We start from the raw sequence: 22,328 nt of genomic DNA on the forward strand, positions 1-22,328 counted from the left end.
TTTAACACCACCCTAGGGAAAATACCCCTTAAAGACCAGGCTGTCTAGGAAAATTAACCTTAGGTAGCCTGATAAAGACTTATAGACAGCCCTAATCTGCGGGCAGAGAAATGAGGCACTGTCAGGCATCTGTACACACCCTGCGCCATAACTGAAGTGACTAACACACCAGTGAGTGTACTAAAAGAGATACATACCAAAACGTTGCATAACGTATTTCATATTTTAATACACAGCACATAAATAATCACTTAAAATAAACAATTCGTTCGCATTTTTTTCTTAGCAATTAAGAAAAAAATAATTTATCAGCAGGCTAAGACAGCTGGAAAAACAAAACAATTTAAAGAGTTTTACCTGGTGTAGGACCGCGTTGCAAGACAATCTTTAACAGGTAACTGTGTGTGTGTGTAATCCGTGCAAAACCAACGGTTTAAATAGAGACAACACGCCCTTGTGCACGCCAACATGGACACCGGTCCTCTGGCTCTCATTGGCTTTCAAAGCTCAGAAGGCGAATTTTAATTGGACACTCTTGATGTCTCACCGCCCTCTCAAACCTCCTTAAAAATGATATGTTGGGTCAAAGTTCTTCCTATGCAGTGTTGCAATCGCATGATGAATTCCTTCACGTATCCGCACGTTTGGAAAAACGGACACCTATTGTAGGTGATGTGATGGATTTCACGTTTTTCTCTTTTAGCACAGTACCATCTAGTGGGCTACAGAGTTATGACAAGCCAACTTAAAAATAATCATAACAAGAAAGGGAAAGAAACCAGTTAAAGTCGAATGACTGTAATTTGTTAATGCACTTGGTGGGAAAACACCGATACTTTCCAGTAACTGTTATTTTGTTTGGCAGTAAATAGGGGAAAATATGCTGTTTTGACAGTCAAATACATGTTCTTTTACTGTTATACGCTGTAAGCAAATTATATACCTTCAGGGGAAGCAGCCGCATGCTCTTGGGGTGTGTGTGTGTGGGGAACCTAGCTAAACAAGAGGCAGCAAAGAATTATTTTCCTGATTCATCCAGTCGGGATGTGTTTGGACATTTCCACAAGCAAGAGCAGGAAAATTCCTCAAAGGAAGGCCCCACTTAGCCCTGCCCCAAAACCTTCTTGCTGTCAGGAAACAGTGCAGTAGTGACCGAAACTTAGCTTTATTTTCTTACAGTCTTTAATTCATAATATGTATATGATGATTCATGGTCACCATATATATTGAGACCATACATGGCTTAATACCTTGGGTTTTTTTTTTCAGAAGGAAATTGTTTATCTTGCAAAAAGACGGCAATCCACAGATGTAAATGGCACATAGATTTATGGGGTCTTATGCTAAGGATCAGTATAAAAGGATCATTTAAAAATAATAATAATAAAACAACAGGTGAGTTAATGGGTCACAGTAGGTTGTCCTCTTTAGCACATAAAATGCCCAGAATAAAAATGACATTTCACACAAACAAAAGACATTCAAATTAACTTTTTAAAAAGTAAAGCAACAATGATTATTACCTTCAATCATTGGCTACAGAAAGACTGACAGTCCTGAGGAAATAACAGATTACATTAAAAAGTGTAAGACTGAATATAATTCAGTATAGTGCCAGTGTTTTACACTGAACTACAACATAACTCCCTCTGTGCACAGAAAACCTGTTTCATAACACATAATAATAGTACCTTACGACTTGCAGTTTGCACTCTCGTCAATGGGTGTGCGTGGTCAAGCTGTACCTGGCTGATATTAACAACTCGCTTGTTGTAAATGACCTCATAGAAGCATAGAAAGAGGGAGTGACCTTTTTAAAGTAGGACAAGCATAAGTCAATGTGTCAGCTATAAGCAGACTAAGCAGCTGGTTGTGGGCTCCCTCACCAGCAGGGGGCCCCCCGAGAGCATTTGAAATGTCACACAATGCAGGTTAATAAATGTTAAATTTTTGTGATATATAAGTTGTATTCATGAAAGAGAAAGCTAAATATTTTTGATACATATTTTAATAAAATGACAGGTTAATGCTACTGGTTTGATCACTTTCACTGTCATAGCTGCGGCCACGTTCATGCCCACTATAAGTGTTTTAAAGTAGACCGCAGCAAATATGTAAAAAAAAAAAAAAAGACTTATTTTGCTAAAAAGAAAAAAAATGAGGGGGAAGCATTGGGATAAAGGTATGTTTATGAATTAATATACTTTTCTGCCATTCTGCACATTTTAAAAACAGTATGAACAGTCAGATGTTTTGAATTTACAAAAGTTAACTTGGTTTATTTCTTTCCACTACACTAGAAAGGCATGATCATGTATGACATGACAAATGATAGAACATGGACAATTCATGGATAATTGTGGCTGCGCTAAAGTGGGTGGTTGATGGGCCCCAAATCAAATTCTGCTTTAGGCCCCAAAAAATCTTGGACTGCCCCTGCAGAACTACATTGTGGCTGTGTGATGACATTACCAGCAGTGCACAATAATCCTAATTCTCAGGTTGTAGAAAACTAATCTGTGTTTCTGACTATATTATGGCATCCGTTCTTTAAGCCTGGCTGGCTTACAGCAATTCTTGTTTTTTGAGTCCTAAGCAAAATTTCTTTCCTTACAAAACAATAAAAATTCAAAGCATATGTGACTGACAACTTCATCAAAGGAGAACTATTCAAACCCATCTCTGAGACCAGAAGTCTTAGCAGTGGTGCTGTCAGCTTGATAGCACATTTTGACACAGAAAATTAGCTTGTTAGTATGACTGCATTTTCTTCACTCACTGCAGTAAACATCAGAGAAGCGCAGGTGGAAGTAATATATTGAATAATTGTTAAAGTTATGGTTTCAGAGTACCGGAATTGCTTGTGGTAGTTCACTCCCACACTATAAAGGCTTATCAATACGTTTTTTTTCTTGCAGTTATAAGTCAAAATGTCTCCTGTGAACAATATCAAAATTGAATACACTTTTGTGGATAAAAATGTCTGGAGCACGTATCTTCAGCCTGATCGTTTCTCCTGCCTGTCATAAATGGCAGTGGTGAGTCCCCAAGTGATGCACGACCTCAGGATAACCATGGAACCTCCTCGATACAGTAACGCCAAACTCCTATTACGAGATTTCCAGAGCAGAGCCCAGCATGCTATGACCCCTTTAACGTCCCCACCTACTTGTGACTGCATGTTTGCCACAAGCACAGAGAGTGGATACAGAGTCAAGCTGACTGCCACTGATATCACTGTTCCTGAGATGAAAGAGGAGGCCATTGGTGAGACCCCCTGCTCCGCCACAGCAACACACACAGGCCCCTTCAGTCCAAAGTAGAGGGAGCTGCCGAAGGCGTTGCGGGCTGCAATGGGCAGGAAGGCTCTGTAGTAGCCCAAAACAATCCCCTCTGCCTTTAGCCTTAGAAGGACGCTCTTGAACGAGGGTAGACGACTGTCATTCTGGCTGTTCTGCAGCACATTCTGAACACGCTCAAAGGGCGTAAAAACCACGGCTTCTACAACACCTGCCCCAAACCCTGCCAGAGCAGGAAGGGCCTTGGCAGAGATGACATTCTGGGATGACAGAGGGAGCTGTCGGAGGAGGGTATCCTGGAGGCCAAAGAGCAGTGTGCCGTTCAGCGTCCTCATCACTAACGGTGGAGCCACACCCCTATAGAGCTTCACAGGGCCCTCTCTATAGAGCTGTGCCACTGCCTTGTGAACTGAGGTGTTGTGGATTTGTTGACGAAAAACAGTCTTATAGACAGGAAAGACGATAAGGGTGGGAAGGGTGGACAACAAGCTGGAGGTTCCTCCATGCAAGTAGCTCTGGAAATGAACAATTAGGTTGCCAAGTGCCTCTTCTTCTTGTTTACTCTCAGAACCGCCGGCCATTATTCTCCTTAGAGAAATTAAGCAGATCCAGTCAGGCATGCACAGTCAGTTATAAGAGAAAAATGAATGAAAAAAGCCATTTACAACACTTAGGTTAAAAAAACTCAATTTACAGTGTGTGATCATAATCATTTACTTACTCTGTCAGCTGTCTCCACCAGAAAAACAATTCGTTATTTTCCACAGATCATTGTAGGAATGTGGAGGCAGAATAGGTGTGTCGTTATTGTATTTTCCAGTGCTGCATGAGGAGAGGGTATTTCTGCTTGTGCCCGTAGTTACCACAGATGCTCCTCCGATAAGTGGTCCACAATAGAATTCCTTCTTCTTCTTCTTCCATTATTAAAGGCAGCCTGCATCCAACGATGTTGCACTACTGCCATCTTCTGGGTTTTACTCCCACATCACTTCTATATCCTTAGATCCTCTTGATGAGTCCAGCATTAAACAAAAAATGAAATATCTTTAATTCATCTTCTTTCATATCATATCTAACCGCAATATACCCATACACTCTAAAACCCCCAAAAAGGCTTCAACCATGTTTCCTGAATACAAATGTCAGATTTTTCTGTATGATTGTATATAAACTTTTTAAAAATCTTGACCATTTGACAAAAGACTCCTTGTATTCCACTTTAGGATTAATGTGGTTATAAAAAATTAACCACCACATTATCCCTCTTGACTTCCGTGACTACTTAGTCCCCCCTTACATCCACTCACCTGATATTCTTCTTATCTAAACTATGGCATGCTGCCTTAACAATAATCTGAATCCTTTCCATCTTGGACTTCACATCTGATTTTGCATTTATTACCTCTGCAGTGAATGTCACCATCTTCCTCTATTTTCCTTTGAACCATTTCCATTACTTGTTTCTCCCCTAACCTGGGTCTGCAATGGGATTAGAGAGCAAGGCGCACTGAGCGTTGATCTGCTGGTGTCTGTGACTGACCCCGCCCCCTTTAGAATAATCATTGGACAAGACGAGCTACGTCACGACACAATGGATTGGTTGTATCATCTGTCAGTCAAGACCGCCTTTTCCCCCCACACCGAGCTTCGGGAGAAGGGTGCGTCCCATGAAGAAATTGTTTCCGGCAGGCTCATGTTCCACGGAGTTTTATCAATGCCAAGCTAAAATATTTTAGCAATTTTAAGAAAATATTTAAGTTACTAATCCAATAACTGATAACGGATGTATAAAGAACCTCATCTTCCCTTTCAAAATATAAATTTATCAGCAGACTCTACAGATTGCAAGAATATCTGGTGGGCAAACAAACAGACAGCCCTCTATATTTGGATTACATTAAAAAATGGCATCACAAAATATTACGGTAAAATGCAGGAGTAATATAAAATAATACAAAGTATCCTTGGTTACTAAAAAGAATAAAATAAGCCAGGTTACAGGAAAAAGGACATTGTGGAAATTAGCTATAAGCTACATCCAGTCTAATTAAAGTATTGTGCATTAGTGCTATGCCATACTGCAGATTTTGGTTTTGATCTGATACCAAGTAAATGCAGGATCAGTATTGGCATTTACAACATACCAATACTGATACTTTTACCCTACATCGATGGCTTATACAGGGGAGAACAGTACGTGTCATGATTGATCAGATGAATAATCAATGTGTAAATGCTGAACACATTTTAATGAACAGGTTGTGATTTTTACTTTCCAGAATAACAAATATATATCCCTTTCAGCACCCCCCCCCACCCCACACACACACACACATGCACTGCGGTGCTGAACTTTTTTTAGTTGAGCTTGTGGAGTGATTTGTGAATGTCTTACCGTGGGATTGCACATTACAGTGTTTAATCCGCCAACTGTCTAGTACAACCTTCTGTGACATCTCATTGATCCCATGTAGCAGCTTGGGTTAATTTGTAGGTGAAATTTCAAGCAGCCTTCACTCCTGGTTTTTGAGAGCTCCATCTAAACAGCATTTTAATAAAAGACATTTTTTCCTAGTACTGAGAATGTAACTCAAATGGACTATATACTTTTATGTGGTCTAAGATGACTGCGGACAACCTCAACTAGGTTCAACTTTCATGTGTCTAAGCAGAAAAAAGACATAGAAGAGCCATGTTTAAGATCTGATGCATATTTAATTGTATTAAGAATGCATTCATCAAATAACTGGCACATTCAGTCTACTGAAAAAAATAAAAACACAAAGATTTGGATTATGCACATAACTGACAACTCCTTCCTCCAGACAAAGAAATAAAAGGCAGGTGAACATTTCTGAAGGAAGCTCCAGCCTGCAGAGACCCCAAGCTAAAAACCAAACAACCCAACTATGGAAGGCTCCTCACAGACCCTCGAGGACACTGGGCAAACCCCACTCAATGAGGGCACCTCAAGAGCCGAAAGAAATATCCAAAATTATTGTTTTCAGCCTGCTAAGACAAACCGAAGTGCTTTGTCCAATGGGAATCCAAACAGAAACATGGGAGGGAGGGAAATAAAATAAAGCAAGAAAAATATTTTCATTTCAGACTGTTGAGGCACACTTGGTTGAGTGGAGCTTCAGTGGCACTGTAAACTCTCTCAAAACACATTCACTTCAGTAATTATAATCTTTTAAACAGCAGTGGATAAAACAAGGAACAAAAAAGAACTACTCTCATTCAATGTAACAAAAAGCACTGTAACAGCTTCATATAGCAGAAGCTTCTCCTGACCACTGGAGCCGTCCAGGGTTATTCATATTAGCTCTTTGACAACAGACTGAAATTACTCCTGCAGAGGTGAGATGGTCAGGAGAAACTCTGGATCGAAAAGTTATGAATGAAGAACAAAGTTCACAGTGGATAAAACACCATTTATCCATATAAAATAAATATGCCAGCCTGAATTGGTAGCTTGTGATTGCTTTGGTGCCCGAGGTGTGATGGTACACCATTGAAAGGGAAAGGACTTAAAGTGAGGTGGGGCCAGCGTTAGTAACAGACATGACATTTCTTTTCCCTCCAAACAATTAGCTGAACATCTTTGTTAATGGTTGTGTTTGAGTTGGGGAAAATCCCTCTTCTCTTATTTGGTGTTAACAGCACAAGGTTGATGGTAGACAGCTTTTGTTACAAGGGAACGTGGCTAAACAGGTATGACACGGACTCGCCGTTGTGAGTTCTGCGAATGGCCTCAGCAAGGATCATGGAGATGTCAATAACCTGAAGGCAAGAAAGAACAAGATGTCACACAAACTGTAAGACACTGTGCAGCTTCAAACACCAGCTTTCCAAAAATGCATACAGCAACCTGACGTTTTTCAGCTCTTATGTCAATTTCTGTTCTGGAAACTGTTTTCAATTTCCTGACCTGTATTTTGGAACAATGCTTCATCTTCTCCTCTTGAGGGATCGTATTGGTGACAACCACAGCTTCAAAACAAGCATTGTTGATGCGGGAGATCGCTGGGCCAGAAAAGATGCCATGAGTTAAGATGGCATACACCTTAGTTGCTCCAGCAGAAATGAGTCTAAAAGAGAGAAAGAGCAAGATGCATTACGAGCCTCCATATCACTGGACACAGTCTGCAAAACACATGTCTAAATGGGATTCAGTAATGATCACTTAGTTTCCATAGTAGCCCAAATAGCTCTGCGTCTTGCACTGGAGCAAAGCTCAAAATTTACTTGATTTAAAAGATTAAGAAAGTGCTTTACTTGTCAGCAGCATGGCAGACTGTGCCACATGTGTCGGCCATATCATCCACAAGAATGGCGACCCGATCGGTCACGTCTCCGACGAGAACCATGCGGTCCACCTCGTTCGCCTTTTTCCTTTCCTTGTGAATAAGAGCAAAGTCCACGTTCAACCTGTCTGCTATTGATGTGACCCTGCAAAAGAAAAAGCAAGCATTGCACCAGTTAAAGCTCTGTGTTTAAACTACTTTTACATATCAAATTAAACTCCTGTTGAGATAGGTAAAGCCAACAGAATGTTAATCTAAATTAAACTCTAGAGAAGATATGGAAAGGTTAAGCTATGGTTAAAGGTAGAACTCCTGTGGGAGCATACCTCTTGGCTCCTCCTGCATCAGGTGAGACAATGATGCAGTTTTTCCACTCTGGGATGTTCTCTTTAATCCATTTCAGAACAGCTGGCTCTGCATACAAGTTATCAACGGGTATATCAAAGAATCCCTGCAAATAAGAGATATACACACACACACACTGGTTAAACATATGGGCTTTCATTTTCTTTTATAGTATCCAAGTAAACAACAAGATTCACAATGCAAATTTTCACATGTCAGCCACATGGGAGTTTAAAATGCAAACCAAAATGGTGATTTTGCAGGGTTGACCAATTGGAGGGCGGTGTATGAGAAACAAGTCTGTTTGCATGTACTGTTGTGTTGCTCACCTGGATCTGTGAAGCATGCAAGTCCATTGTGATTATATGGTCAGCGCCTGATACTGACAACATGTTGGCCACCAGCTTGGCAGAGATAGGGGCACGGCTCTGTAATGAAAATAGCTCTTGTTAGTCACATGGAATAAGTAAACTGGCAAGCAGTGCTCAGTTCTAAAAATAACACTTAAGAGAGCTTAGCAGTTCAGTAAAATTATAGCAGACAAATGCTGCAGGTTACCCTGTCATAGTGACACTATACATTAGTACTGACAATATAAGAGGTAGATGGGTTGATTTAGCTACAAAAGGCATTCATTAGAATAGCCAAAACAGTTGAGAATGATGGCTTTGGCCCTGCTACAAAGCAAACTCACATTGCAATATTATATTAACATTTTTTATTTAGTAGATTAACATGTAAAAACATTTGATTTGTGCTGTATGATTAAAATGCCAAAAAGGGAATAAATAAAAATCCAAACAGCTGCATGGGGAGGTATGGAAGTGCAATTCAAGTTAACTTAGCAAACAATACAAAGGAGGGAACAAAAACAAAGAAAAGCAAATATGCCCTGTTGGCTGATGGGCATGGCTGCAGGCTTCTTGTCATGGTGCTGGATGGCAAATGGCATGACAGAAGTAAGTAGACAGATATCCCTCACCCCCACCTTGTCCTTCTTGTCCTGCCGGGCGTACGGAAAGCAGGGGATGACAGCAGTGACCCTGGAGGCGGAGGCAATCTTGCAGGCGTTTATCATGATCAGCAGCTCCATCAAATTGTCATTGATCTCTCCACAGCCACTCTGTACGATGTAGACATCCTCCCCACGCACGCTCTCCCCTATCTCCACGCTGCCAGAGGAGAGAAGGTGACAAAAATAAACAATTAGGGATAAGGAGCTAACACATCATGGCAGGTAGGAGATGGATGAGGGAGAGTAAACAGTGGCTCGTGTTTGCCTTTGTGATCTGATCTGCACAAGCGTTAAACTGAGGGTAAAAAAAGAAGCATGCAGTCCGGAAATGACAGTCTCTAGACGGTACATGATGGCACTTTAAACCTATTTTGAGGCGGCTTTGGTGCTGAGAATTAGCTGGTTAGCATTAGTTCTGTGGAACGCATGGACTACAAGTTCCTGACAACAGTGCGCGGCACTTTCACCGTGACACCACGTTTCCCATTAATACATGTCGCTAGGCTACGATATTTGCCTACCAGACACACCTCTAAAATCTAAGCCTTTTTAAAAGTAGCTACAAAACAAAGAAAACAACTCACCATGTTTCCTGGTTGCTAAATTTCTTTGTTACAACCTTTCCCAGCTCGAGACCGAGGCGGTCCGCTATTTTCTGAGACAGGTCCGGGTGTGAGCTACCGCTAAATATTTTGATATTCGGCATTTTTCTGTGGTCCAGGGCGTCGTCCAGTCCAAGCGGGCTGCAGCAGCGAGCGGTTGTCGGGTCAGAGCGATGGAAGAGTCCAAGACAACAACTGGGAATTGATCAACAGTTGAAGAGCTACTCTTAGCGAGCTTAAGTGTGTTCCCTACCTATCCACCATTATGTCCCACACATCCCGCGTGCAGCTTCCTCTGAAGGTGGCGCGCACGCTTTTGCTGACGTCGACACCGTAATTACGTCTTCCGGCCTTGACACAGTCACGTGAGCGAGCAGAGTCTAGAAAGCTCGGAAGTTTAGACGGGTAAAAATGTAATAATGAGTCCACACGCAACTATATAAATAGATGTGTTTGGTTTTTTCAACTTTTTTTGCGAGTTGTACATTTTATTGTATGATATTAAAAACATGCCTGAAATTGACATTAGTAAATCTCCTCTTTTTAGATTTTACCACAGCAGACCATCTGCACCCCATCCCTACTATCCACCGCCTCTGCACGTCCTTCTGTATTACATCTATGAAGCTCCTCTGTGGTCTTTCTCTTTTCCTCCTGCCTTGCAGGTCCATATCCATTATACCTCCTCTGCATGTGTCCAAACCATCTCATTTTTACCTCTCTAACTTTGTCTACAAACTGCTCAACCTCCGCCGTCGCTTTCTCATTTTTAATCTTGTCCATCCTACTCACTGCCAATAAAAAAAACTTAGCATCTTCATAGTTTCTGTAGATCTACAAATACACTGTGCAACTCCAAGATGAAGCAAATAATTAACAATTTGTAACGTAGCAGATGTGCATCTGTTTTTTTTTTTTTTTTTGTTTCCGATTTTCCTCCCTAAGGGCAGGAAAAAAAAACTTATGTGGGGGGGGGGGGGGGTGCATGCAAACATGCAGTAACATTTGCAACCCCCTTTACTACATTACCAACAACTCAAAACTCGTCACCTAAATCAGACAGCAGACTCCTGACTTTGACATTTTAAAGTGCACGTCTAATAAAGGAACATCACTGGATATTAGACACAGCTTTTAAAATAAGTAGAGAGCCCCTTAACCTTGGCCAAACTTGTTGATTCTGCAGAACTGGGCAGTTTTGTTGAGGGCTTTTTTTCTTGAGGTTTTGTTTGTGTTTCTCTTTTTCTTTCAATTTTACAACATGGAGTTGTCATGCTAGTTTTGTCTCAGGTTTCCACCTTAAGGCGGAGTTTCAAATTCAAATCAAATTCAAATTTTATTTGTCACATACACAGTCATACACGGTACGATATGCAGTGAAATGCTTAGACAACTGCTCGTGACCTGAAGAAAAAAAAGAAAAGGCTATGAATAAGATAGGAAATAAATATGAAAATTAAAAAGGGTAAATTTAACTAGGAAGGAATAAAATAAAATATAAAAATTAAAGTTAAAAATGAAATAACTGTACAACACAAATTAGAAAGAAGGGTAAATTTAACTGGGAAAGAATAAGATAAAATATATAAATTAAAGTTGAAAATAAAATAACTGTACAACAAAATACACAATACACAGTATAGAAATATATAAGAATGTATGAAGAAATATAAATATATATATACACAATAACAGCAGCTGTACAAGTATTAACTGGAAATGAAGAATATAATGTCCAGTGTTGTGCAATCCACAATTGTAAGTGTCTTGTGCAGTGCAAATATGCTTAAAGTGATGAGTGAAAACAATGTCCAGAATGTCCAGTGTGTGTGTAAGAACCATATGTGTGGGTCAGTACTGTGTGGTGGTGTGATTGAGAGACCGTATCGCCTGCGGGAAGAAGCTCCTCCTCAGTCTCTCTGTGTTGGTCTTCAGGGAGCGGAATCACTTTCCTGACCTCAACAGAGAGAACAGTCTGTTGTTGGGATGGCTGAGGTCCTTCACGATCTTCCTGGCCTTGGTCCAGCACCGCCTGCTGTAGATTGAGTGCAGGTCAGGGAGCTCGGAGAGGATGGTGCGCTCAGCTGATCGCACAACCCTCTGTAGAGCTCGTCTGCCCTGCAGGGTGCTGTTCCCAAACCAGATTAAGATGTTTTCGCGGTGTGGGTCAACACCTCCTCACCTGTTGGTAGTTGATTCATCAGGCTTCAAGTGTAAGAAGGACAGGCCATAGTTCCCTAACAGACTGTTCCCATTAAACTGGTGACTCTAGGGCACTATCAGTCTTGTTTGATCTCATCCTTTTATTCTTCTGCCCTTCTTAGCTGCTCATTTGAGAGCCCCATTTGGAGCATGCTGGCTTGAGAATCAACTTTCCCGCAATCTGGTAACAACTCAAGCTGTTTTGCATCTCTTTCTCACTGCTACCTGGACCTCTGGATGTCTGTGACCCAGACTCAACCTGCCTGCCCGCTCTCCACCTGCTCTCCAAGGAAACCCACCTGCTGATCTAGTACTTCCTCCATATTCTGCCACTTCGCAGCCTCAAGTTAGATTTGATCTGCTTCAGTTTAGAACCTGCAATATTCACAGTGTCACTCTCTCTCACCTTGTAAACCTCCTGTGTTCCTATACTCATTCCACCACCACAGTCCCTTCCCTACTTACTCACGAAGTCTGCTTTGTGGATCCAGCCAATCTCACATTATGACAAAACTTTAACCTTGTGAGATATAACAACATTGCCTACTCTGATGTGACTAAACTTAGTAATCCTTTAGACCATGATGGACGAGACTAACTTTATTATTAGAGTGTCTCTCCTAGACAGAGTTACTGCATTACAGTTTTACCCAAGAAACTCAATGTCAGGAGTCAGGACACAACTGTGAGTGAGTTCAGTAATATGCAAAAACAGAATAAGAATAAGCTTTATGAAAGTATTTCCAAAACATTGACTCAAGCAAGTATTTCTACTACATTTCCATAGAGTTTGGCTTCCAGTATCTGCAAGGAGGAAGACAACAAACATGCATGTACTGGTAAACAAGAAAGTTTTACTGCTATCCATGCTCTCTGTCAGCAGTACCACCACATGGAGGAGAAAAACAATCTGACAATGAATAAAGGGTTGATAAACTGTTGATAACTAGAGGTTAGAAGTTCTCCCTCGGCCATGCCAACTCGTGGAAAAGAGATCAGTGCCTATGCACATGCACACAACTGATAGAACATACAGGTTGAGTAAATAGAGGGAGGCAATGACAGTGTTATTGCTTAGATGTTAAGACATTTTGTAGACCTATTTGTCTCTCCAGTCGTACATTTTATTGCTTCATTTCTGCCTTAAACTAAACCCAACCACAAAGCAAATACTAAAAAAAGAATAATAGCCTGGTACTAATAGGAAAACTGAAGCAGGTTTGCTCATAATCATTCTTCCTGTTCATACTGGTCAGGGATTGTTTCATTTTAAGGCAACTTTAAAGTGAATGATTGGGGTGGGCAATAAGCACAAATAAGGAGTAATTAATTTTGTGTCAGATCTATAATAAAGCCTAGGTTTGATTTAACATTTCTTATTCTTCAGCAAGTTTCCACCATTTTTCTTTCTTTCATTATGTTCCTTTTTATCCAGGTTTCACATCCACCAATTGGTGGTGCCTTCCCCCAGAATAGAAAGGCACCACTTGAAGAAAGCCTATTAAAGGACAATGCTAGAGTGTCTCTCTGATTCCTAAGTGTCAATAGAAATTCTCCAATCTAGTTCAAAGCATACCACAACCTCCTTAAATTTGCATTACTCTCATACTGTTTTCATCTGCTGTAACATGAAAGTCTTGTGATCTTATACAAGAACACGGAGCATTGTGTAACCAGGCCAGGTATTTGAGGCCATTCCAGCCTTACATGGCCCTGAGGGTCTGGGAATGTTACCCGGCAAACCAGCCATCCATACTTGAATATACTTTTAAAAGCCATGACTCTAAACTGTTGGTTGTCTCACCCTTAATCATCAAATCACTCTTTTACATTCAGCCCTGGAAATAGTAAAGTAAGCATCAAATATGTATAAAAATTGATTGCATTTCATTGTGCTTGCTATCCTGGCTGGATTAGATATATATTTGGTAAGGGTTAATATAAGCTTTGATTAGGTAGAGTATGATAGGTAGAGTTAGGTAGGGTTAGATGTGGTGAAGCTTTATTAAGCTGCAGCTGTTTGTTTTTTTATTTAGAAGAGATGCACATTTTGCAGCATTTTCAGATTAGCATCTCTGAGAAATAACTTGGCTGACCAAATGTAGTTTAAGGAGCTGTTTTGCCGACACTACACTGTAATTTTTAATATTTTTCATCCACCTATAGATTTTGACAGTCAACCGTGTCACAGAGTGCTCAAACCCTTTAAGTTAGCTGCGATAAAAAAAAAAAATCATTTTCTTTGTATTAATATATTGTTTAAATCCAAGTTTTGTCCTGATTTTTCCTAGCACATTAAAAGCTGTAGTCCAAACAGGACAGCTGCTAAAAACATGTTAATTCATAGAATATGTTGTGTTACTGGAGATTAAACAGAAAATAAAATAAAGTGAACTCAAGCTTGAACATGTGCAGCAGCGCTGATGGGGAACATTTTCTGCTGAATCATTACTTTTAGTTCTGTTACAAACTGTGTACTAGTGTTAGGGCTTTGGGGGTTCAGGCCCACTCAATATAGTAATTATGCCCACTCAGCTGAATTCTGCTTATACACTTGAACTATAAGTTACACTAATTTATACAATTTTGTAATGAAAAACATAAACACCCATATCTCCAAAAAGTGTAATGTAGTGTGAGCTTACTTTAATTATTTGGTTCACTGTAGTTTAGTGCTTTAGTGGGAAGTACTTCATGTGTCTTTGAAGCTAAAATGAGGTCATTCATCAGCTTGTGCAGCTAGTTTTAAAGCATGGTCCTACTGGAAAAATGCAAAACAAATGGAAATGCGGTGCTCACGGTAAACTGCTCAATGGTGAGTTCACTGATCCACTTTCTACATCCAGTGAGAATGTTTCTGCTGTCTCCTGTTTGTCTCTGCAATCCAAGATAGACATTTGTGCGCATTTCTAACTGTGGCTACATTTCTCTATGTGTGTACTATGTGTGTTTATGATTTTAATTATTCACCGAATGCCCCTCTGTCCAGCTGATATGATCTGGTCCCAACCCTGATGTGTAGTGAGGTGTTTTCATTGCGTATTTTTGCTTTTTGTAAATGAACGGTTCTATAATCCTCACTCTAAGCTAATCGTGTGTATGCTGTTAGCATTAGCCATGTTGCTAACCAACGGCAGCTACATGTAGCACAAATCAAACAGCGACAGAAAAACACTGACCAGTAAATCCTGTTTTTGAAGAGGAAAATAAAAAACTTAATTGTTAGCATTGGGCATGCTGACTACTGTGCCATAAGGTTAGCATACAGTAGAACAACTGGGATCCATTTAGGGATTGCTATTATAAATGGATGTCATGGATACTCTTATCCACACTCCTTATTGTAAACTAAACAGCATCAAAACGTAGTATGTAAAAAGGAGTAGATAAGACTTAATGGATGTTGAATTTTTAATTATGCTTCCAGGCTGTGAAAATGGCTATTTCTATGTTCCTCATTCCATGTGGAAGATAGTCAAAAGATATCGATTGTATTGTATTGCAGAGTAGTCTGTGACTAATACATGGTTTGTTAATCCTCAAGCTGGATGTGGAACAAAATTGCACAATTTTGCACTGTCATCAAAACTAATAACTTTTTGTTCTGTTGGCAGAGGTCTTAGCACATGACTGGTTGTTCCTTCTTTCTGTTTGACAAAACTGCTAACCTGAAGAAAAATACAAACAGGAAAAGGTATTAATTTTCCACTATATTCATTTTCAAAGATGTGTTGTCATAGAGGAATAAGCAGATATTAATAGTAAAATAATTTGACAGTGAGAGTGATCGCAGAAGTAATTCTTTTCTTAGGAATGTTCAAAAGTGTCTTGATAATCAATGGTCAAACTTTAAATGCCAAGCAAAGGCTTCACTGCTTAATTTTGTCTACTACCTTATTTACTTTAGGCTACCCTGGACCAATCCTTTATGAGAGAATATCATCACACAATATGTGGCAGGATATGTAAAAAAAAATTAATAAAAAAATGTTAATTCAGATTCTTGCTGGTTAAAAAAGCAACCTTGTGAGATTTTTGTGTGACTTTGAATCCAGTTTCGGTACTGTAGTAATATTTTTTCTGACTGATTGAAAGTCTGCACAGGTGGAATTAACAATGGCTCAGTCCATTAAGCGTCCAAGTAAATAGCGTTTGAGAAAATCAGAACCTCACACAAAGGGGACTGTAGTCATGCGCTTTATCTGCTGTGAACAGTTTTATTGTGAGTACAAAACTGTGTTTTTATGTCGGGCTTGACTGGTGTGTGAAGTCATTGTTGTTTCAGAAAGGAGGCTCATCAAACTCTTAGTTTCAGTCTAATTTAGTCTAGCAGGTCGTGGCAGATGGCTGTCCCCTGTGAGCCTGGTTCTGTCGTAGGTTTCTTCCTGTTAAATGGGAGTTTCTCATTCACACTATCACCAAGTGCTTTTATTAGGGTCAACTTATTGTTGGGTTCTTCTCTGTATCATTGTGGGGTGTTTATCTTACAATGTAAAGTGCCTTGAGTTTACTGTTGCTTTACTCACTTTAAACTAGATGAATTTTTGTTTTAAAATCTTAAAGTTATTTCAGCCTCATGTTCACTTAAATAATATTAAAGATAGTTTGACACATATGTCTGTGAAGGTTCTCAGTCATCCAGGTCATCGTAGTCAAAGGAGCTTGCAAAGAAAAGCGTCTGGACTTCTTTAAGTTGCTTGAAGACGTTTCACCTCTCATCCGAGAAGCTTCTTCAGTTCTAAGGTCAAATGGTGGAGAGTCCCAGATATAAACCTAGTGGGAGTGACCCCCCACAGAGGGACAAAAGGACCCCCTGATGATCCTCTAATCGCCTGAGCCAAGGTGTGAAACTGGGTGTGGGTCCCAATCAGCCAGAGTTTCGGGTGTGTTCATTGTGAAACCTGGTCCCACCTTATCATGCGAATTCCTGAGATCAGATGGCCCAGGATGTGAGTGGGCGTTAAGGCGTCTGGGAAGGGATCTCAAAACCGGATTATTGATGGCAGAGAGTTGGTGTCGTAAACCCCCGCCTCTGTTCAAAGATGGTCGCTCACAGTGGACATAGATGGCTTCTTTCACTCCTCTTTCAAACCATCTGTCCTCTCTGTCCAAAATGTGAACATTGGCATCCTCGAAAGAGTGTCCTTTATCCTTAAGATGCAGATGGACTGCTGAGTCTTGTCCTGTGGAGGTGGCTCTTCTGTGTTGTGCCATGCGCTTGTGAAGTGGCTGTTTGGTCTCTCCAATGTAGAGGTCTGGGCATTCCTCGCTGCACTGTACAGCATACACCACATTGTTAAGTTTGTGTTTTGGCGTTTTGTCTTTCGGGTGAACCAGTTTTTGTCTGAGCGTGTTGCTGGGTCTGAAATGCACCGGGATGTCATGCTTGGAGAAAACTCTCCTGAGTTTCTCTGATACACCGGCTACATAGGGGATGACAATGTTGTTGCGTCTGTCCTTCTTATCCTCCCTTGCTGGTGTCTGGTCTTCTTTTCTGTGCCTCTTTGCTGACTTTGCTGACTTGGAGAGACCAAACAGCCACTTCACAAGCGCATGGCACAACACAGAAGAGCCACCTCCACAGGACAAGACTCAGCAGTCCATCTGCATCTTAAGGACAAAGGACACTCTTTCAAGGATGCCAATGTTCACATTTTGGACATAGAGGACAGATGGTTTGAAAGAGGAGTGAAAGAAGCCATCTATGTCCACTGTGAGCGACCATCTTTGAACAGAGGCGGGGGTTTACGACACCAATCCAGTTTTGAGATCCCTTCCCAGACGCCTTAACGCCCACTCACATCCTGGGCCATCTGATCTCAGGAATTCGCATGATAAGGTGGGGCCAGGTTTCACAATGAACACACCCGAAACTCTGGCTGATTGGGACCCACACCCAGTTTCACACCTTGGCTCAGGCGATTAGAGGATCATCAGGGGGTCCCTTTGTCCCTCTGAAGGGGGATACTCCCACTAGGTTTATATCTGGGACTCTCTACCATTTGACCTTAGAACTGAAGAAGCTTCTCGGATGAGAGGTGAAACGTCTTCAAGCAACTTAAAGAAGTCCAGACACTTTTCTTTGCAAAATAGTTTGACACACATTTCTCCATCAGTGTGACCGCTTAGAACAAAACAAATAATTCTATCAACGATCGGTATATTTATGTGTTTAGATTTAACAGCCATATAAATGTAATTGCTATATATGTGGCTTAAGATGACTTAGAAAAAACACATTTTCAACACACTAAATAAATTTTACCCATGGCTTGATTAGATCACTGGAGTCTAATACCATACTGTAATTTTATTTAAACAGAGTAACAGAAGGCAAACCTATCAGAGAAACTGTCTAACAGCTGCCTTATTGTCCACAGAGACACAGTATTAGAAAGATGTAGAATATATATGTTATTCTGAGCTGAAAATAAACCCACGGTGTCCACTGATGACCATCCATGTCCTTTCATCAATGCCTGATTATAAAAGTGCTCATCTCAAACATAATAAGACACAATAACAAACTGCTATTTCATGTTTTCAGACACATGAGTCTGTACATATGTTCTGTTATGTGCTTTACACTGACCGTATAAATAAGGAAATGAAACTCTGGATTTTGTAAAGCTGTGTTTTCATGGAACCAGATGAATAAATGCGTACTCTGTGAATAGCATGCAAAGCAAATCAAGCACTCCCCAAATCAGTGTTCGCCCACGTGCCTGCATGTGTGCTGAAGTTTCCTGGACAAGTCTGGCAGAAAGTAAAAGGCTTGTTCTTCAAAGTGGATCATCATCAACTCTGATTTAATGCAAGTGACGATAACCAAGAAGAGTGCCTCAAAACACACCACAAACTGCAGTATGCTGAATGCATGAAGACCAAGAACAACAAGGCAATGGTCGCTAATGAAAATTGTCCAACATTACCCTGATGTCCATGAAAGTGAAACTGTACACCACGTGAACTTATCGTTCCAGCTTGCAAACATACTACAATCACCCACACAATCACATTTCATCTGGCCAAAGGTATGTGTCCACTAAACATGCTGGGTAACAGAAGCTTCAGGAAAATGGCTGACATTCTGGATAAATGATATGTTATCTACTCATGCATTTATTTTTCCAAAGGGGCAATACTTGTGCTGCACAAAAAATGTTGGAGGGGAAGAGTGGAGCGATCTCAGTAATGGAGAGGATTAAACACCTAATTTGGCTGCAAATATCTTTTAACAGGAACGTAGCACAATGTAAAGGTGGAAGTAGTGTCTCTTGATTTAATATTGCATTAGCTTTTTGGTACAATTCATCTCAGGGGTAACAAACTACACCTCTTTCCTGGAACTCTGCTCTGTTACTTCCACTGAAAGTTATTGTTGCTGTTGTTTTTATCTTTAACTATTGACACTTTTGTAACTTCCACAATCTTACTGCATTGTTTTGGCTAATCTGGTTGTGGCCTGATGTGATTTGGAATATTTAACATTAAGCACAGCACACGAAAATATATGCAATATCATAGCCATGTCAGTAGTTGGTATTGTGCCAAGTCAGTGCCGTTTGCACTGCTAAGTCAACATCAGTTTTTAGCAAAAGGCAGTAAGACAGCAGCAAGAACCTTTCCTGGTAGTCTTTCACATGACTTACTCGTTCAAAGTCATTTTAATGGACAGCCTGGCATTAGCTCGACTTTAGTGCGTGCAATGTCATTGTCAAATTCTCTGAAGAAGTTTATATAATATGCTTTATTGCTCTTAAAACATGGGTTAACTTGTACACAGACAGAAGACCACACTGACGACAAGATCATTGACAGTAAATAAAGACAGGAATGAATAGGTGCACATAAAGAAACAATGGATCAATCAGGGTGAGCTCTTCGTATGAATGAAGCACAGACTACTCCACACAGTTTAAGCAAAGCAACTGGAACAATGACAACCACAAAGAATGTTTATTATAATGTGGAAATATGCTGATGAGGGAACATTGTCTGCTATTTTTGATTATAAAAATAAACATGTCCCATGCTTTATAATCATAATATAGTCTTTAAAATATATGTTTTGCTATTAGTCACTATGTTACATTACTACTATAAATAATTACCATACAGATATGTATTACTTTGTCCTATTTACAAAATAGCATAGTGTTGGATAAATCTGAATACAAGTGATGCTTTAAAAGTGTTTCTTTCTTCTTTTTTTAATGAATCATCTTATTATGTACATTTTCACTGTAAAATTATACATCTCCATACTGAATATCATTTTCAAAACATTAATATGTTGCCATCATACCATTTCAGTTTTGCCTCTTTTTTCTACTTTAGAAGTGGAAAATGATCTATACAAATAGTATCTTTACCTTCAATGGTCAAAGTGTCTGCCCCTGAAAGTGTAATACGTAAAGGGAAACATGCAGTACAGTGAAGAAGAAAACACTGCTTATGGTTATGGAAATGACACATCAACAGGAAAAAAACTTTTAGAAGAAAGTGCTCAATAAAACCAAGACACCAGTGCCAATGGCCTTCATACTGAAGGTGAAACTCTCATACAAAATGCATATCACAGTATAGGTGTAATAAGTGCCACATTTGCTGTTACTGATGATTATTTATGTTATGAGGATAATGTAGAACCACTCAGAGGTATATTTCTGTAATCAAAGATTTAATCTATTTTAAAAAAGAATTGAATAAAAGAGATTATGTTTAAAGAAACACTTTGATATAATTTAAGTTTGTTTTTTTTAGGTGTGCTTAAATTAAATGTAAATGCTAAAATATTGAACATTTGCAAGTTAGCTTTATGCAGCATGTTTACCGCTTGACATTCAGCATCCTTACAAGCAGTGTTGTCACAGATGTTTTCATAATTTACATTTATGTAAAAAAAGAGCACACCCTCTTTCAGTTCTAAGATTTACTTATTAGTACATGATAAAAACAATCATCGGGTCCTTACCAGGTGATAAAATTAAGTAAATAAAACTCGGTGTTACTAAACCAAAAAATTTTAAGTTCAGTGTCGAGTTCCTGGGGGAATAAGTTAGCACTAGCACAAAACTTAAGGTAAATAGTTAACAACTCTTAATTTCGCAATGTATTTTGCCTTGCCAACAAACATGTTAATGTTTTGGCCTCTTCATAAGGGTACTTGACACATGAAATATTAAAGTTTCTTTATTTATTCAAAAAATTAAAAAAAATTAAGCCAAATGCAGAAGCATCATGTGAAAAATTATGTACACCCTTCCTGCTTCTATAGAAACCACAAATGTAAGCAGCAGCTATGGGCTGCTAATTAGATGTACTTGGTAAACTGATCATCTCTTAAGCAAGTGTGAGCACCTCTGTAAAAGCAGATGTTCTGACAGTGCTCATCTGCAAGATTCAGGTTTGTGATCAAAGGAATCAGCATCAATTTTACAGAAGCAATTAGTGCTACCCATCACTCTGGGAAAGGTTAAACGGCCATTTCCAAAGAATTTGAAGGCTATCATTCAACTATTCAAAAGTGGAAATCATTCAAGAAAGTTGCCAATCTGCCAAGTACTGGACATCCCAACAAATTCCCAGGTCACACTGTGCAATGCTCAGAGAAACTGCAAAAAAACCCAAGAGCTACATCTCAGTTTTTACTGGGCTCAGTTAGCATGTTAAATTTTAAACTTTATGACAGTTCAATTATAAAAAAACTAAACAAGTAAGTCTTGTTTGAAAGGTTACCAGGAGACTCTTCTCCCTAAAAAAACATGACAGCATTTGAACAGACCACAAGACCTCAGAAGTCTGTCTCTCCATAATTCACAGTGGTGAAAGCCCAAAACAACATATCAGCATAAACAGGACAGGTTTTGAAGCCACAGGAACTGGGAGTCATTGAGTCAACCATGAACTCATTTATCAAAATATTCTAGAGTCACATGTAAGGCCATCTGTCTGATGGCTAAATTGAGCTGTGCAACATGACACTGATCTCAAATACAGCAGCAAATCTACAGAATGTTTGAAAATGAAAAGAATCAAGGTGTTGCAATGGCCCAGTCAAAGTCCAAACCTCAATTGGATTCAAATGCAGTGCTGTGCATAAACAAATGTAAACTCCACTTTAAATAAGCAACTTTGCAAAGAAGTGTGGGCCAAAATTTCTCCACAACAATGGGATTGATGAATAAGTCAAAACAGAAAAAAATCACTTCAAGTTATTCCTGTTAAAAGTGGTTCTGCAAGCTACTGATTCACAGGGTGTCACTGGGTTTTTTTCAGACACTGCTTCTACAGTTTGGCTTAGTTTTTGTAAAAAGAAATTTAAAAAAATAAAATAATGACATGGTGCACCGGATCATGTGTTGTTATTCATCTGAGGTTGTTTGCAGTTTATTTTAAGACCTTTTGTGGACCAGATGATTTCTTAAATCATGCAAACCATTAGATTTAAAACTGACTGATCAATCTTATTTTTATTCAAAACAGTAAGTTGCATTTCCTGTGTATTTTTGTTATTTAGCCCAATTGCCTCTGATAATTGGTAAACGGTTTCACA

The 22,328-nt window shown here is 39.6% G+C and overlaps 2 protein-coding genes across 4 annotated transcripts; both read right to left on the reverse strand.

Annotated features, from left to right (window-relative positions):
- Nucleotides 1-1,164: 1,164 nt before the first annotated feature.
- Nucleotides 1,165-4,829, reverse strand: LOC113035342 (solute carrier family 25 member 53). 2 transcript variants are annotated; one of them, XM_080307175.1, is made up of 3 exons: nucleotides 4,702-4,829; nucleotides 4,021-4,307; nucleotides 1,165-3,887 (listed from the first exon to the last, which is right to left on the reverse strand). In XM_080307175.1, exon 3 carries the CDS (start codon nucleotides 3,878-3,880, stop codon nucleotides 2,999-3,001), a length of 882 nt encoding a protein of 293 aa, XP_080163301.1. In that variant the 5' UTR covers nucleotides 3,881-3,887; nucleotides 4,021-4,307; nucleotides 4,702-4,829; the 3' UTR covers nucleotides 1,165-2,998. The 2 variants fall into 2 exon arrangements, with proteins under 2 accessions (XP_080163301.1, XP_080163298.1); XM_080307172.1 differs by having other exon boundaries at nucleotides 4,021-4,771.
- A 1,165-nt stretch (nucleotides 4,830-5,994) lies between these two features.
- prps1b (phosphoribosyl pyrophosphate synthetase 1B) lies at nucleotides 5,995-10,252 on the reverse strand. Of its 2 annotated transcripts, none has more exons than XM_026190902.2 (7): nucleotides 9,551-10,252; nucleotides 8,940-9,123; nucleotides 8,281-8,379; nucleotides 7,933-8,057; nucleotides 7,578-7,751; nucleotides 7,231-7,390; nucleotides 5,995-7,082 (listed from the first exon to the last, which is right to left on the reverse strand). In XM_026190902.2, exons 1-7 carry the CDS (start codon nucleotides 9,670-9,672, stop codon nucleotides 6,990-6,992), a joined length of 957 nt encoding a protein of 318 aa, XP_026046687.1. In that variant the 5' UTR covers nucleotides 9,673-10,252; the 3' UTR covers nucleotides 5,995-6,989. The 2 variants fall into 2 exon arrangements, with proteins under 2 accessions (XP_026046687.1, XP_026046681.1); XM_026190896.2 differs by having other exon boundaries at nucleotides 8,934-9,123.
- Nucleotides 10,253-22,328: the final 12,076 nt, after the last annotated feature.

Source organism: Astatotilapia calliptera, chromosome 2 (genome assembly GCF_964374335.1).
Source record: "Astatotilapia calliptera chromosome 2, fAstCal68.1, whole genome shotgun sequence".
Taxonomy (NCBI): Eukaryota; Metazoa; Chordata; class Actinopteri; order Cichliformes; family Cichlidae; genus Astatotilapia; species Astatotilapia calliptera.